General features: G+C 40.4%; 1 protein-coding gene across 1 annotated transcript in view; it reads right to left on the bottom strand.

The window, feature by feature from the left end:
• Positions 1-11,429, bottom strand: part of LOC127452991 (zinc finger protein 804B-like) — a 139,483-nt gene extending 128,054 nt beyond the window's left edge. Inside the window, exon 1 of the mRNA XM_051718941.1 lies at positions 10,680-11,429. Coding sequence (XP_051574901.1) covers positions 10,680-10,793 — 114 coding nt within the window. The 5' untranslated portion in view covers positions 10,794-11,429. The remainder of the gene's footprint in view (positions 1-10,679) is intronic.
• Between the last annotated feature and the right edge of the window lie 6,252 nt (positions 11,430-17,681).

The following is a 17,681-nucleotide window of genomic DNA, read 5'->3' on the forward strand; positions in this document are numbered from 1 at the left end:
TCTAACTCCATGCCGAGAAAAGAGATGCTCTGTACGGGAAGAGCTTGCTCTTTTCCCAGTTGTCCCGAAGCCCCAGCCGGCTGAGGTGACTGAGCACCAAGTCCCTGTGTGCACAAAAAATCCCGAGAGTGAGCTAAAATCAGCCAGTCGTCGAAATGTTTAGGATGCAGACGCCCACTTCTCTTAGCGGGGCAAGGGTTGCCTCTGGGACTTTCATGAAGGTGCGAGGTGATGGACAGACCGAAGGGGAGGACCTTGTACTGGTACGCCTGGCCCTCGAAAGCAAACCACAGGAGGGCCTGTGTCGAGGTAAAACCGAGACGTGGAAGTACGCACCCTTTAGGTCTACCGCCACGAAACAATCTTGATGCCGGATGCTCACTAAAATGCGTTTTTGCATCAGCATCTTGAATGGGAGTCTGTGCAAGGCCCGGTTCAGTACTCGCAGGTCCAAGATTGGCCGCAACCCACCGCCTTTCTTTGGTATGATGAAGTAGGGGCTGCAGAACCCCTTCATCTCAGCAGGAGGGACAGGCTCTATCGCATCTTTCCGTAAAAGACGTGATCTCCGCACGCAAGGCAGCGGCGTTCTCACCCATCACCAAGGTGAAGCAGACGCCGTTGAACCTAGGCAGACGCCTGGCGAACTGAATCGCGTAGCCGAGTCGGAAGGTCCTGGTCAGCCACCGCGACGGGTTGGGAAGCGCAAGCCACGCCCCCAAGCTCCGGGCGAGGGGGACCAAGGGAACAATGGCATCGGACGTACCAGCGGGTGGGGCCTTTCGGCGGGGTGGAGCGAAGCCCCAAACTTGTGGCCGTGCTGAGTCTGGGGACATTGAAGCACTTACCTGGCTCCGTAAACTGCTCGGCTCCAAAGAAAAAAATCTGAATGAGTGGTTGCAAGCCAGCTCCTTTTATACCCGTATGTCCGGGGGAGTGGCATGCAAATTCCACTCGCCAATTCCCATTGGCCTTTTCTCAAAGATCAGAGGTGTTTGGGGCTCCCAAGGGCGACCCCTAGTGTCACTACATCGACATAACGTCAAGTGAGTGACAGATAGGGAACTGTTGTAACTGGTCCATGGGTTGTCAATGTAGACTTCTATTTTGCACCTCCTAATATTTGTCTTGTAATGCTTGCTTTTGTGCATACATAAATAAATTATTAAAGTGTGTGTGTGTGTATGTGCGTGTTTGTACAATGCAGTTGGAAAATTGCCTCTCCACACAGAGCTGCCCTAAGCATTTGAAGGCAAAAATTGTAGAATCACCTGCTGATTTTTCATTTTTGTTAATTAATTTTTTGGTGAAGTTGGGGTGAATTAAAGTTGCATCACAGCTAACCGTTTTTCATGGCAACCCTTAACTGAAAAGCACAAAAAAAAGTTGCATTATATAAGTTGATTGGCAGAAGAGTTAATACAAAATAATGTGCATGTAGCAGGAAGCAAGTGTTATTATATTACAGACAAAAGAATCCATTACCATAGAGTAGCATTGAAATTTGTTTGTAACTAAAAAGACATTGAGGTAGTGGATGGTTCCAATATAGCCTGACATTTTCTGACCATAAGGCTCATGAATCACTGAAGGTTACCTGGCAGGATAGGGCAAAACAAGACTGCCCCAGTCAGCTTCCTGTTATTATCTGGACATTAGTTCTTTAATGTTTGTAAAAAGGTTAAAGGAATAGTTCATCCAAAAATGAAATTTCTGTCATTCAAAAATCAAATCAAATCACTTTATTGTCACACAGCCATACACACAAGTGCAATGGTGTGTGAAATTCTTGGGTGCAGTTCCGATCAACATAGCAGTTGTGACAGTGATGAGACATAGGTGAGACATATACCAATTTACAATAATATCAAATTAACACAGCACAATTTAAACGTCTGATATACACATAATTACACACAACAACATACAAATAATAACATACACTGTACAGTATACAATACGCACAATATAGATACACATTATTCAATAAAAAAATATATATATATATATAAAAAAGTATATATAGTAGTATATATAGTTGTTAAGAGAGAATATAATATAATAATAATATAATTTATGACAGTCCGGTGTGAGATATAAGAGTAAGAGTAGTAATAATAATATAGAGCAGTGCTGATGTATTTTGATCGTGGGAGATCAAGAGTTCAAAAGTCTGATTGCTTGGGGGAAGAAGCTATCATGGAGTCAGCTGGTGCGGGTCCTGATGCTGCGATACCGCCTGCCTGATGGTAGCAGTGAGAACAGCCCATGGCTCGGGTGGCTGGAGTCTCTGATGATCCTCCGAGCTTTTTTCACACACCGTCTGGTATATATTTCCTGGAGGGAGGGAAGCTCACCTCCAATGATGTGTCTGGCAGTTCGCACCACCCTTTGCAGTGCTTTGCGGTTGTGGGCGGTGCTATTGCCGTACCAGGTGGAGATGCAGCCAGTCAGGATGCTCTCTACAGTGCAGGTGTAGAACCGTGTGAGGATGTGGCGGTTCATTCCAAACTTCCTCATCCGTCTCAGGAAGAAGAGGCACTGATGAGCCTTCTTCACAACGACTTCAGTGTGGATGGACCATGTGAGTTCCTCAGTGATGTGGACACCCAGGAACTTGAAGCTGCTGACTCTCTCCACTGGTGCTCCATTGATGGTGATGGGACTGTGTTCTCTATCTCTTCTCCTGAAGTCCACCACAAGCTCCTTTGTCTTACTGACGTTGAGGGAGAGGTTGTGCTCCTGACACCAGTGTGTCAGAGTGTGCACCTCCTCTCTGTAGGCTGTTTCATCATTGTCAGTGATCAGACCTACCACCGTCGTGTCATCAGCAAACTTAATGATGGCATTGGAGCTATGTGTTGCCACACAGTCATGTGTGTAAAAGGAATACAAGAGGGGGCTGAGAACACAGCCCTGTGGGGCTCCAGTGTTGAGGGTCAGTGATGAGGAGATGTTGCTGCCTATTCTAACCATCTGGCTCTGCTTGACAGGAAGTCCAGGATCCAGCTGCACAGCGAGCTGTTTAAGCTCAGAGCCCGGAGTTTCTCATCTAGCTTGGAGGGCACTATGGTGTTGAATGCTGAGCTGTAGTCTACAAACAGCATTCTCACATAAGTGTTCTTTTTTTTCCAGGTGGGAGAGAGCAGTGTGTATTGTAGATGCAATGGCATCATCAGTGGAGCGGTTGTTGCGGTAAGCAAACTGCAATGGGTCAAGAGAGAGAGGCAGCACAGAGCAGATGTAATCTCTGATTAGTCTCTCAAAGCATTTGCTGATGATGGGGGTCAGAGCAACAGGACGCCAGTCATTTAAGCAAATTATTTTTGATTGCTTTGGAACAGGCACAATGGTGGATGTTTTAAAGCATGTACATTTGACTACAGACAAAGAGAGGGAAAGGTTGAAAATGTCTGTAAAAACACCAGCCAGCTGGTTCGCGCACGCTCTGATGACGCAGCCCGGAATGCCGTCTGGGCCCGCAGCTTTGCGGATATTCACCCGTCAGAAGGATCGGGTTACATTCGCTACAGAGACGGAGAGTGAACTAACCTCTGTAGCTTCGGCCGTGAGAGCTCTCTCCACGAGGGTGGTGTTATTTCCCTCAAAACGAGCATAAAAAGTATTTAGCTCATCCAGGAGAGAGGCAGCGGTGTTCATGGCAGAGTTTTTATTCCTTTTAAAGTCCGTGATGATGTTAATTCCCTGCCACATGCTTCTAGAGTTGGTGGTGTTAAACTGTCCTTCAATCTTGCTCCTGTTCTGATAGTTTTTTGGAGGGCATAACTGGCTTGTTTATGCTCCTCCGCGTTCCCGGAATTAACATTAAGGCACATTAAGTGCCGCGCGAACATCGCTATTTATCCATGGTTTCTGGTTTGGATAGATCCGTATTGTTCTGGTCGGAACCACGTCCTCCACGCACTTTTTGATGAAACACATTACGCTATAAGCGTAAAGCTCAATGTCGTCATCAGAGGCGGACCGGAACATCTCCCAGTCCGTGTGATCAAAACAGTCCTGTAGTGTAAAGTTGATTGGTCTGACCAGCACTGGATCGTTCTGAGGGTGGGTGCTTCCTGTTTCAGTTTCTGCCTGTAAGCGGGCAGAAGCAGAATGGAAGAGTGGTCCGATTTGCCAAATGGTGGGCGGGGGAGGGATTTGTAGCCATCCCGGAAGGGAGAGTAGCAATGGTCCAAAACCCGGTCCCCTCGTGTGTTGAAACTAATGTGCTGGTTGTATTTTGGTGCGACTGATTTGAAACTGGCTTTATTAAAGTCCCCGGTCACAATGAACGCGGCCTCAGGGTGCACGGTTTCCTGCTCACTTATAATCCCATACAGTTGCTTGAGTGCCCGGTCTGTGGCGGCTTGTGGCGGGATGTACACAGCAGTGATAATGACCGCTGTGAATTCCCTCGGTAGCCAGAATGGTTGACACAGAAGCATGAGAAATTCCAGATCAGGAGAGCAGAAAGATTTGATAGAATGAACGTTCCTCCGATCACACCAGGATTTGTTGATCATAAAACATACACCACCACCTCTGCTTTTACCTGAGAGGTCTTTCGCTCTGTCCGCTCGGTGCACGGAGAACCCCACGGGTTCAATGGCTGAGTCTGGAATCTCCGCAGACATCCAAGTTTCCGTAAGGCAGATAATGCAGCAGTCCCTCGTCTCTCGTTGGAAAGAGATCCGCGCTTTCAGCTCGCAGAGCTTGTTATCCAGAGACTGAACATTTGCTAGTAGAATAGCGGGTAGCGGGGGTCGATTTGCGCAGCGTCTTACTCTGATGAGAACGCCAGCTCTCATCAGATTATTTGTATAATGTGTAATGTGTGATAAATAAATACAATTATAAAAAAAGGGGCAGTGGTGGCTCAGCGGTTAAGGCTCTGGGTTACTGACTAGAAGGTCAGGGGTTCAAGCCCTAGCACTGCCAAGATGCCACTGTTGGGCTCTTGAGCAAGGCCCTTGACCCTATCTGCTCCAGGGGTGCCATGTCATGGCTGACCCTGTACTCTGACCCCAGCTTAGCTGGGATATGTGAAAAAAAGAATTTCACTGTATATGTGCAAATGTGTGATAAATAAAATTATAATTATAAATTATATTTACACTATTGTCACTCCAAACCCATATGACTTTTTATTTTATTTTTAATAGATATCTCTTAAAGTCTTCACAGGGATTACTTGCCATATAATGACAGTGAATAGTGACTCAAGGTTGATGCAAAAACTTACCGGTACTTCAGTACCAAGTCGATACTAAAATAAAAAAGATGTAATGATACCAGTGTTTCTGCTCTACCAGTAGAGTAGAGCACCGACTCAATCCAGTACCAGCGCGCAGTATGACTGACACACGGCAGCTTTAAAGTGCTCATTTTGAGCGTGTGCTCTGTTACTCCTTACACAAATGGACGATTAATCAAATTAAAATCATGACATGTCCTATTGTGATTTATTAAACCTCTAAAGGCTGCAATTTTAGTGTGGAAGAGCTGCGTACTTTCTATAAATCTGACTGCTCATACATATTGAGAATCATTCATGACATGTTGTATCAGATGACAAAGCAGAGCACTAATCTACTGTGAACCACGCAGAACATGTAAACTATATATTTACTGTATATAATTAAATCACAGCATTTGTGATTTAATCTTATCTTTATTTATAAAGCATTTAAAACAACAAAGTTGACCAAAGTGCTTCACAGTAATACAATTTAATACATAACATTTATAAATTACCACACTCAAACACCAGTAATCTAAAACACAAAATGCAAACACTCCAAAACTGTGTCCTACATTTCATATGTCAGACTCAAAGGCCAGTGTAAACAAATGAGATTTCAGACGTGACTTAAAAGTGTCGCAAACTGTTTATCCGGGAAGTGAAGATTCAGGCAAAAAATACACATCATAATAAAAGCATGTTTCAAAATATAAGCTTGAGACCTGAAATGGAAGAAATTGTGACAAATACATTACAAATGTATAGTAAAATTTTCACTGTAAAATTCACTGTAGTAGTAATAATAATAATAATAATGATGATGAAGCAATATATCACAAGCAAGACTGCTGTTGAATAAAAGTTTGAAAAAAAAATGCAATGACATGTTAAAGTTCTATTTTCACTTGTTAAAAGATTTAAGAATGAATTGATTAGACACCATTTTGATGATTAAATTCAACTAAAACATGGAGTTCTGGAAAATAATAAAAAGGAAAACACGATTTGGTAAAGAATAAAACAGATTTCAGTACAGCGCTACTTAAAAACACTTAAGCACTGCATCCTTAATTGAGAAACACTTGAAGGAAACATGGATTTCTTTTAATTTATTATTCACATTGAAAAGTAACTTTTAAAGAGGCTAAACAGGTGTGTTCAATAGCACAATGTGATATTAGCATATTTATGCTGTGGTACCAAAATTTCACTGGTATCGGTACCGACTACTGAAATGTTGGTACCGTGTCAACGCTAGTTAATAACATCAAACCCTGTTGGCTTTTGCAACATTACCTCATGACATTTGGTCATGAGATGTGATGAGAACCATATTTGATTTTAGCACTTCATTAATTATTTTAATTGAGTGAATAAAGACTTACATTGCTTTGTGTGATAAACAGAAAGAAATCATATCACTTCAGAAGACTGATAATTTAGTGCATGAGACTAATCAATACTTTTACTGTGTTTTCATGGTGATTTTTGTTTTTCCTTTTTCAAGCTTGAAAGACCAGTCACTATTTACTGTTTTTATATGGTAAATAAACCTTTGGAGACTTCAAAATGCACTTTTTGTGTTCCAAAAGAAAGTCAGACAGGTTTGGAGCTACATAAGGGAAAGTCAGTTTTGACAGAACTTTCTTCTTTGGGTAAACTATTCCTTTAATCTGGATTGTATATCTATACAGGCAGGGAGTATAGGACAATAGCAAGTTAAACCCTGTTAATTTTAGTCACCATCTGGCTTCTGGTGTGCGTGTGTATGTGTGTGTGTATGTATATATATATATATATATATATATATATATATATATATATATATATATATATATATATATATATATACACACACACACACAAGAATATATATACAATATAATCATAAGATTTCAACATGTTGCAAAAAAAACAAAAACAAATGCTTACACAGTCACAAACACAATGAACACATATCAGAATCATAACTTTTATCATAGCAAATTAAAACTGACAAGCCACTTCACTCTTAATGCAATAGCTGCAATGTTTTAGTCCTAATTAAAGCTCATTGTGTCTCCACATAAATTGAGCATTTGTCTCGCATTTGTCTATGCGGAACTATCAACATATGCCTCTTCAGTGGCATGCATGTTTTAAAAATGCAGTGGGAAACAGCAGTTTGGAATGCAATCCCAGTCCTTACTGCAGCTCGACATCAAACATCCACATAGCGTCCTGGGCGGAGTGAGAGGGAATAACCCAGATTCTAAGTAAGTTCAGCAAAAGATTTGTTGGAGCCTCACCACATAGAGTGGAGACAGAGCATCATAAGACAAGCGCGATGTTGCCGGGTGAACCATAGGGCATACAAACAGATGTTGACTGCTGTAGCAGAAAGATGATCCTATACTCTGGGACACCTCACTGGTACTCATTCCAATTTCATGATTTTCGAGGATGTGGGCATGTCACGCAACCTGTTTTTGTTGCCATCAGCCTGATTTGTCTAGTTTCTACCATATGCCGGATGAATTTGAGCAAAAATACAGAAGAGTTTGTTTCGACACAAAGACTCTGACGTCGATAGTAAACACTTTCTCCTCCGTTTTAAAAGTTAAGCCTGTTTTGCTATCCAAACTACAGTATGCATGATAATATGGTCAATAAAATTATATTATTTGCATTTAGCATTGTTTTTTTTTTTGTTTTTTTCCTGTGCTGTCCACACATTTTTGGTTGGGCCCACCAGTTGTGAAGCACTGCTCTAGATAATACAGTACAATAATGGTGAACATCTTAGTAAGGTTGAGTTTCTGACTTAAGGCTATGCCACAGGATACTAAGGAAGACTCAGCTGGTTTTGCTGCTCAAATCATTTTTATGAGCAGTGTCTGCACAGAATTTCAAATTAATGACTCTTACATATATGCTAATGTGGAGGAGAAAGAACCAGTATTAACTCCTTTTAGACAAAAAAAATAAATAAATACTTTACACAAGGTGAGGTGCCCTCTAGTGCTGGGCTGGAGAAGTACTGGTCCCAGTTGTGCATGTGTGCAGGTCTGTAGTGGTGAAAATATGTGGCATGAGAGTAGGAAGAACTAGTAGTAAAGAATAAAATGTGTATGTTAGATCTCAGTACAACAATGTTTCCTTCTCCAGAACAATAAACTTTCTGTATTATTCAAAATCGTTTCTTTGCACAATACTGCACTACAACATGATTTCAATTTCTTCTTCTGAGCTCTCTTTTGGCCTTAAATACCATCTTACTAAGATGACTATCATTTCACACAGAGTCAGAATTAGCAGTTATAATACAAGCCAACCTAAAGATGGCATATTCACCACATCATCAATATAAACATTATTAACAACAACAGGAACATGTCAAGGAATCATTAAAGACATTTAGCGTAGTTTGAATGATTTATTGCATATCTGACATTTTGAGAGCACATTACTAAAACATATGCAAAAGATTATTAATGGGGATGTGGTTTAAGACAATGGAGGCTGTCAGTCAGAGCAGCTGAGAAAACAAGCGTGTAATTTTGCGGTAAGCATGCGTGTGGGTATGTGCCTGCATGCACCTGTGTGTGCGCACGTGTGTGTGGGTGGTTTACGAGGAAATTTTTTTGGGTTACAAACTTGTAATTACAAGGGTATTATGCTATAAATGTGTTTTATGAGGACATTTTTAGTGTACCCATTCAAATCGCTTAACATACTAAACAATGTTTTTTTGAAAATGTAAAAATGCAGAAAGTGTTTTGTGAGGGTTAGGTTTATAATTCGTACAGTATAAAAATCATTGTCTATGGAGAGTCCTCATAGCCGCACCAACGTGTGTGTGTGCGCGCTCCTCATGCTTTGAGTTAGAGTGAACATGGCACTCTTATTTAAGCTGGAGCAAATGCACCTTTCACAACATCTGCTCTGAAATTACCCATCAAAACCATCAGCAGCCAGACCAGCTTCATTCCAATCAGACTGCAATGTCTGTCTTTCCTGTGGGGCTGGCCTTGCAAAAAACACACAGAACACAAACACGCACATTCTCTCTCCATCATTAAGTACAAGGGGCACAAGTCCAATTTGCATATATTTAGGGTAAATGTCTGTTCATGTTCAAGCCTTTATCAGGATACATAATTTTCTTGACAGGATGATGCCTCATGGATCGGACACAACGTTTGGACACATGCCAGCACAGCCACAGTTAAGCATGTAAATGAAGAAGGGAGATTTTTGGCCAAGAGAGCAACAGATAGTATGTGAAATTTTTTTTCAGGGTTCTTCCCTCACCCTGCTGTATCATCATTTACTATCGGTTTGCAATACTAAATGTATGTACAGTACAATCTCTAGACTTATCCTGTAATGATGCAAAGTCTCATTCTTGTCTGTCATGGATAAAGTCATATTGCTTGTTTTTGTATCCCTTTTTCTCACATTATATAGCTGCTGACCAGTTGTACACTTCAGGTCCTAGCAACAAGCAGCAAAACAAAAAGTTTAAATTCTTGGTGCTGAATAAATACAATACAAATGTATCACCTGTGAATGTGGCCCTTGCTGCCTCCAAAAGAATTATCTGCCCATGGGTGTCCCAACCCCATGCAAACAGCTGTGAGATCTGAGAGGGGAGTTCATTCATTGTCTTACCCATACTGAAATAAATCCTGTCACATTTGGAATGAACCAGAGATCAATTTTGTTAACATTTTACCCTGGTCTGCAGGAGAATCCACTTTCCTACGTCACCATGTGCAATTCCAGCATCTAAATAGTCCTTGAGCTTAAGGTTTAACATGTTCAATACCTTTGTGGAGAGCACAATTATCTGAACCACTGCTGAGCCCAACAGAGCAACACCTGCTGTAAGTCTTTCTTAAGAGAGTCAGGAGTATGCCATTCTCAGCACAAACCCAACAATGCCTTTTAAATAACACACACACACACACACACACACAAAAAGCTGTCATTTCAGATACGCATTCATATTTTAGTGTACATTACATGGCCCTTCAACATTAAACATAACACTGTCTTACTGCTTTTTATTTCTATTAAAGTTTAGTTTGATACTGTGATACTTTCAGAAACTCAATCTCTTGATTGATTGTCAAATCCGAACTTCACCTGTGCATCAACCTTTCCTCTTCGTCTAAAAGCATTTTAGACATCTTAGCTAAGATAGTAATAGCATATGGCCACTAAGAAGTTATCCTAAAGAATCAAGACAGTATATGTCCAGATTTAGCAGTTAAAGGAATCGAAATAACGTACTTTTGAAAACGACAACAAAAACGACTCAAAAGGATACCAGACCTGTTTTGTTTACAAAGTCTAACAACGAATGAATGTGCATTTTTAGCTCTAATAGCACGTCGTAACGATAGGCTATATTTAATAATACAAAAAAGCAATAGATTGAGCACATTACCGGTGATTCGCCTCCGGTGCTTTTGCAGAGCGGACCCCGGAAAACTCCTTTGATGCTCCGGTAGTGTCCATTGCTGAGGTGCGTGGAGCTGATCACAAGGTAGTAGCACGCCATTCGGTCCAGTGTCACCCATGAGCGGGCTCCAGGGACGACGAGGCGAAGTTACTTTGGAGATGCTTTCTCGAAGGTTACACCGACAGGATGTAGCCAGAAGACGATGTGTGCTGGTTATAAAGCCCAGCTCTGGTCCACAGGCTTCAGTTTGAACAGGAGAGCAGGATGGCGTTACTGAGGGAAGCGCGCGCCATGCTCGTGCTGTTATTGTAAAAAGACGAATTTGTTAATAGTACTATTAACTACTGTCAGTCTGAAAGATTGTCCCACTCCGTCACATTCTCGCTCCCCTTTTCCTCTTTAAGAAGACACAAGCACCCGCTCTTCAGTCTGACAGCCCCGACTTCGTTCTTGGATTCCGAGTGCTGCTCAGTCTCACAGAGAACTGCTTATGTTTAATATTTCTGATGCTGTCCAATACTTGAATCATAATAATTGAGGTCATGATCTCTTTAAATACCCTAAAAAGTCATGTCTACAGAGTGTTTCATTGTTCATTCAGTAATGTGATACTTTCTGCCCGAAATTTTAAATCTGAGTAATGTTTCAGCCCGTCTGATTTGTTGTTTCCACTGATCAGTGAACTCTCCCGAATGCTGCTGAAATCTCTTGATGTCCAAGTCTGATCGCAGATCCCTTTTCTTCCCCTGGCCCGAAACCAACCGCGCTCTGCGTCCAAATGAGTGTGAAGCAGAGTCTCTCTCTCTCTCTCTCTCTCTCTCTCTCTCTCTCTCTCTCTCTCTCTCTCTCTCTCTCTAAGGAGGGATTTGAGGTAATGTACCCTTCCTCCTTTCCCGGGTTTCGGCACCAATGTTACGGATCTCTGTTCATCTGGGAGAGGAGGAAGCGGCAGCCGAATTCACATAACATAATACCCTTGTAATTACCAGTTTGTAACCTAAAAATGTCCTCGTAAACCACCCAAACCCGCCTGCCTACACACACACACACATATACACACACACACACACACACACACACACACACACACACACACACACACACACACACAGGGAGAGAGAGAGAGCGGCTGCGTGTGTGTCTCTCTCTCTGTGTCTCTCTCGACTGCAGCTCTGGTTGCGGCTTTATCACTCGCCCGCCAACACCGCAATCACCAACAGCTGTGCGAGATAATTCGCTCCAGGTGTCCATCCCGGCCTTGCTCCGCAACGTCGCCGCTCAGCCCCGCGCCGCTCGCCACAGAGACCTTTACACGTTGGTATTGTTTATTTATGTAGCTTGTTTACTTACTTGTTTCAATTAAAGTTGTATGTGTGACAGTAATATCAGTTAGGCTTCAGACTGATCACTTGCACTGATTCGCGTTGTCTGTTGGCGCGACCTTTTCGGGGCGGGAAACTGATTTAAAGGTTTATTTTATGTAGACCTGTTCAGTATAGACTACTGAGCAAATGCATTACAGTGTGCTGACATTTTAAATGAATACGGCATCTCGCACACAGTTTTGCTGAAGCAATACATGGACACCATTTAAAGCCATTAAAACGGTAATGCAAAGTCTAATGTTGGCCGCGGCCCGCTGGGATCTTCACCGGCGCTGTCCGTTGACTGTGGTGCTGAAATCAGAGAGATCCTCAGGACCAGACCCTGGAACGATTCATAGTAGCCTACTTAAGGGTAATGAAAACAACACTTTTTGGGCTGGGGGTCTGGAAGTAGATGCAAGTCAGCACGTATTGAGTTCAATAGACTATACTGCACCATCAGACTAATTGGTCATAACGTTACCTTTCAAATGGTTCAATTATTCGCAGTGAGCTTTTGCGGAGGTGATTTTTTTTTAACACGCAGCCTCAAGGCTCAACTCTTTCTACAATAACATATATCTAAAATAAAATCTTTCTTTGTCTTATTTACAGTACACTAGCTTTCACTATCTGTATTATACTGTATCTCTCTGTCTGTTAGTCTGAACTGGATTAGTCTATTTAATATCTATTATATTTAATGTATACTGTACATTGAAGTATTGTAATGAAAACTTTTGGGCTAACTATTTAACTATTTATTTAGATAATAATGTCTGGAAAATTATTCTTAGCTGTAAATTGAAGAACTAGAACCAGCTATGTCTGGTGTAGTAGTTATTTCTGCATACTGACTTTTTAATGTTTGTGACTAATCCAGGGAATATACCTTTACATTGTCTGCTTAAAACATGGACTTTTTGCTTAGTAATAGTATTTAAACCAATCAGAATGAAGTAAACAATATTATGGGAGTTACGTATGCAATAATGTATAAAAAGCTTAAGAATTATTTTGTTCGGGAGAGTCTTTAATGTGGTCAAAGAGATCTCCTGGCACTGAACTAATATAAGATGTAAAAGAGGAAACAGGATTCTGGGTTTTGCTGTAGCATAAAGAGCAGAATATACAAGATTCTCATATTAGATCATAGATTGAGTATACTGTTGTTCAGGATGTACGGGATCTCGGTTGGAGTCCGAGCCAGTTTATCCAAGGCAAGATGCTGCCAACCTCTCGGTTAGTGTCCAAATTGTAATCTCCTGGTTCTAGTCTGGGAAAAAGGTAACCTTCTGGTTCGAGTCCGGATCATGAGGTACCTGGACAGATGCAGGATTTCCACAACAGTATACATCACTGAAGCATTTATATTTGATGTATTTAACATCCTATAATCTTTATGGAGCCATGACTCACCTGACCAACAGAAACCTATGTGTGAATGTTGCTTTAGTATGTGATTCTGTGGGACATTCAGTTTTCTGTCTTTTTTTTTGTAAACACACATTTGGTTTATGTAGTCTCTGGAACAAACAACTAGAAATGTATGAAACTGAGAAAACAAGTTAAACAGTATTGTCACTCAGTGCTTAACAGAGCTATTCATTTGTGTGAGCATACAACTAATGCGTAATCATCATGCACAGGAGTCACTGTGAGCTTTTGCAGCGCTATGAACTGCTGATTTGTCATTATCTCCGGGGGGGGGGGCAAAATACCAATTTCCTATTTTGAAAAGATGCCCATGCCATCATTATGAAGGAAAGTGTTGCCTGTAATTTAAAAGAAATGGGCTCTTAGAATTGTATTCATGACTTGCTGGATATATAATCTTTCTTAGTTTTGCCCCCAGCTAGGTTCTTTCTCTGTCTCTTATTCTCTCTCCTTCTTTTTCATACACACTGAACCCCTTTACTCTCTCTGTTCTCTGTCACTCTATCTGTCTCTCTCTCTATCTTTCTCTTCTCTCACTCTCTTTTTCATATATCCTGATGAAATTATGAAATATTAAACAGAGTTTTTTGGCTCATATTCTTCCCTGCCTTCAGTGGTTTCCTGTGTTTCTAAACGGTGGGGCAAAAACCAGAATGGCATGACACAGTAATGCAGAGAAACACATATACTGTACTAACGCACACATAGAAAGTGAATTTTAGGGGTCACCAACAGTATATTTAGATTTAAACACACAAAAGCAATGACTGGAGCCTTCTCAGCCTGTGGAGATCGATGAATAAATGAAATATTCTGTAATCTAAATGTAAATGTACGAGAAATTTATTGTTGGGTTTTCTGCACAATTACAGTATGCTAAATTTATTGGCTGTTCCTGCTGATAGTATGAGAGAGAGAAAATAGAGGAAGAGATGAAGTCCTAACGGAAGCATGACGTGTGTCTATTGACAAAGTTATATATTTTTAGTTACTTTTAGTCACATTTTCTTGCCAAACTACTATAAAATACATTATAAAATAGATACAGTAGTTATGGTCCTGGATGCTGACATGTCAATACAATGTTCCAGCTGTGCTAAAATATACACATTGTAGTAACAGCTGTGACATTAAACACCAGTAAACCCAGCTGTTATGTAAATCGCTGTGCAGAATAACATTCTGTTGTTGTTTACATGTCAGTTTACATGTTGTTGTTGTTTACATGTCACATGTTTATACCTTCTAGTTCACTTATTCCCAATTATTATTATTATTTTTTTGTCAACTACTATGACCTAAATTATTTACTTGAAGTACCTCCTGATATTTTATGTTAACCTTTGAAAATAAAATTTTTTGTGTGTCTTATGTTTAAATCTGTGTCCTTAATATTTTTTACGGAGTGTCTATTTACACTAACTCCGCCCACCACTGCTCAGACCAAACTCAAGACAGCCAACAGATTTATTTGGGGACAACTGAATTTTTCGCGATGGGGCAGAGACAGTAAACTGGTTAAACGGATTAGACATTTAGTGGATTAAGAGATTGGATAACTAAGTGACTATTTACGCTCCAATATTCTGGTGGAAACACAGGATTGTACGACAAACTCTGCTACTATGTGTAGTTGTAGTAGCTCTGGGTGTAATGACATTATGTGCATATGTTGTACGCTAGAGATCCGGGTTCAAATTCCACACCTAGATATACTTTTCCCTATGTCTCTACTCTTAATATTTCCTTTAATACTATTAACAGTAATAAATAAAAGAGATTCCTCGCAGTGATTTGGTCACAGTGAAGGTCGGGGAGTTGAGAGATGGATTTGATCCGGATAAAATTAACCATGGTTTTACTGTAGTAATATTGTAGTAACCATGTGTTTTGGTGGAAACTATACATTTCTGATGTACTAACCATGGTGTTACTACAGTAAAATGTTGTTAATAGTAGTTAATAGTAACCATGTTTAATTTAGATGGTTACTATGATTTTACTAGAAAAATACCATGGTGATACTATGGTTACTGTAGTAAAACCATGGTTAATTTTTGTAAGGTAGCGTTAGGGGTTGTGTAGGGTGTCTGTGGGTCTCCAAATAAACACAATAAAAATGCTGCAGTGATGCCACTATACTATATATTAGTATTTAAACGGGTGTAAGAGTATCTGCCACTATAATTGCACTAGAGTGCAAATAGCATCTAATGATATTTGCACTTAGTGCAAAGAAGATGCTTTTTGTTGCTTTTTACACTTAGTGAAAATAGCATCTGTCGCTATTCGCACTTAGTGCAAATGGCCTCTGCTTAATTTTTATGAAATCAGTAAGGCACCCGAGTCCATGTAAAAGAACACACCCAAATATTTTACACAACATTTAACATACAGGGCTAGAGAGCTGAAATTTAACTTAGATGATTTTAGGGCTTCTCTAAAATTTTTGATATAAAAGGGAGCTTAGAAACAGGTCTAAAATTTGATAAGACTGTAGAATCTAGGTTGGGCTTTTTAATGAGGGGTTGAACTGAATTATGTTTCAGAAAATCAGGTACAGTTCCCAATCCAAGACACTTATTGATAATATTTAACAGGCTAGGTCCAACCACTTCAAACACCTGTTTAAAAAGACGTGGAGGGATCACATCAAGAGAGGAGCCAGTAGGCTTCAACTTACTAATAGTTTCTTGTAAAGTTGGATATGAAATGGTTTCGAATTTCTTAAAAACCGCAGTGCTAATAGAGGGGACAGAAGGATCATAAGTAGTCGGGATGATGTTCAGTCTAATGTCCCTTATCTTATCAACAAAGAAATTAAAAAACGTACACATCTGACGATTCAGCAGTAACAATATTGACAGAGGGGTTCACAATAGCGTTTCTAGTTTTAAAAAGAGTTCTCGGATTGTGGCAGTTATTTTCAATGAGGTCAGAGAAAAATTTAGACTTTGCTGATCTCACCGCTCTCTGATATTTAGATAGTGTGTCCCTTAGCATCTCATAGGATACCTGGAGTTTGTCTTCATGATATAGCTTGGCCTCTCTTACCTTATTTCTTAACTAGAAGCCCAGAACATCATACACATTGAAGTTAGACCTCAGTGTCTGCAGCCTATAATATTACAGGATATGTGATTTCATCCTTCTCTCTAATAAGAGACTTTTAATGAGCCTCATTATACTGGATTTAGCTATTCAAACACTAAGCGAGACATAGCTATTGCCCATTAGCATCACAAAACTTAAACACCTGCAGACCCCCTAAAATCAGGTCACACACACATCCTTACAGACACATAGCCACTAAATACAGACAGGCAGACACAAACACACACCAAAGACTGAAGAGTGAGACAGCAGATGAAAGTCTGGGAATCCAGAAGTTGAATTTAATTCCAGCTGGCTTTATGTGCCCTGACTCTGACTGGGAATTTCATTACAGAAAACCACTCCTTTGTGAGAGATAACCCCAGGTTATACATCCAATAATGTGAGTGTGTGTGGGAGTGTATGTGTGACAATATGTGCATGTGTGTGTTTATTGCAGCCCCATTGACACTCAGTAAAAATACATAAAGTGAAGGTCAGAAGATGGCAGACCTTTATCACGCCTATGCAGAGTCAGTTTTCAGATTAACCCTGTGCCATTTCTCTCCATTCTGGCCTTCTGAAATCACAGAGAATATTAAAAAACATGTTTGAAATATCTCTTGCTCTCATGGATGCTTAAAGAAAATAAACTTCTGTCATTATGTTTTTTTCAAGCATATATTGTTCCAAACCTGTATGCTGTTTTTCTGGAACACAAAAGGAAAAGTTTTTAACAATCTTTACGCATTCTCTCTTCCATACATTGGCATTCATAGTGACCGTGTCGGCCAAGCTCCAAAAAGAACAAAAAAACACCATCAAACCATCATAAATGTAGTACATACAAGTCATGTGCTTTTGGAGCCATACGATAGCTTTGTGTGACAAACAGACACAGTGGCGCTTGCAGCTGTACAGCTGTATGTACTGTGCTTACAGTTAGCACTCCAACTGACCTAAGAAACATTTGACCTCAGAATATTTCAGCAATCATGACATGTGTCCCATATGTCTGTAGGCTGTGAAAAAAACAGAAGCAATGCACGATTCGTGATTGAATCATTCTTTTGAGTTTTTCTTTTTTATATAT

The sequence above is a fragment of the Myxocyprinus asiaticus genome, chromosome 15 (assembly GCF_019703515.2).
Source record: "Myxocyprinus asiaticus isolate MX2 ecotype Aquarium Trade chromosome 15, UBuf_Myxa_2, whole genome shotgun sequence".
Lineage (NCBI taxonomy): Eukaryota > Metazoa > Chordata > Actinopteri > Cypriniformes > Catostomidae > Myxocyprinus > Myxocyprinus asiaticus.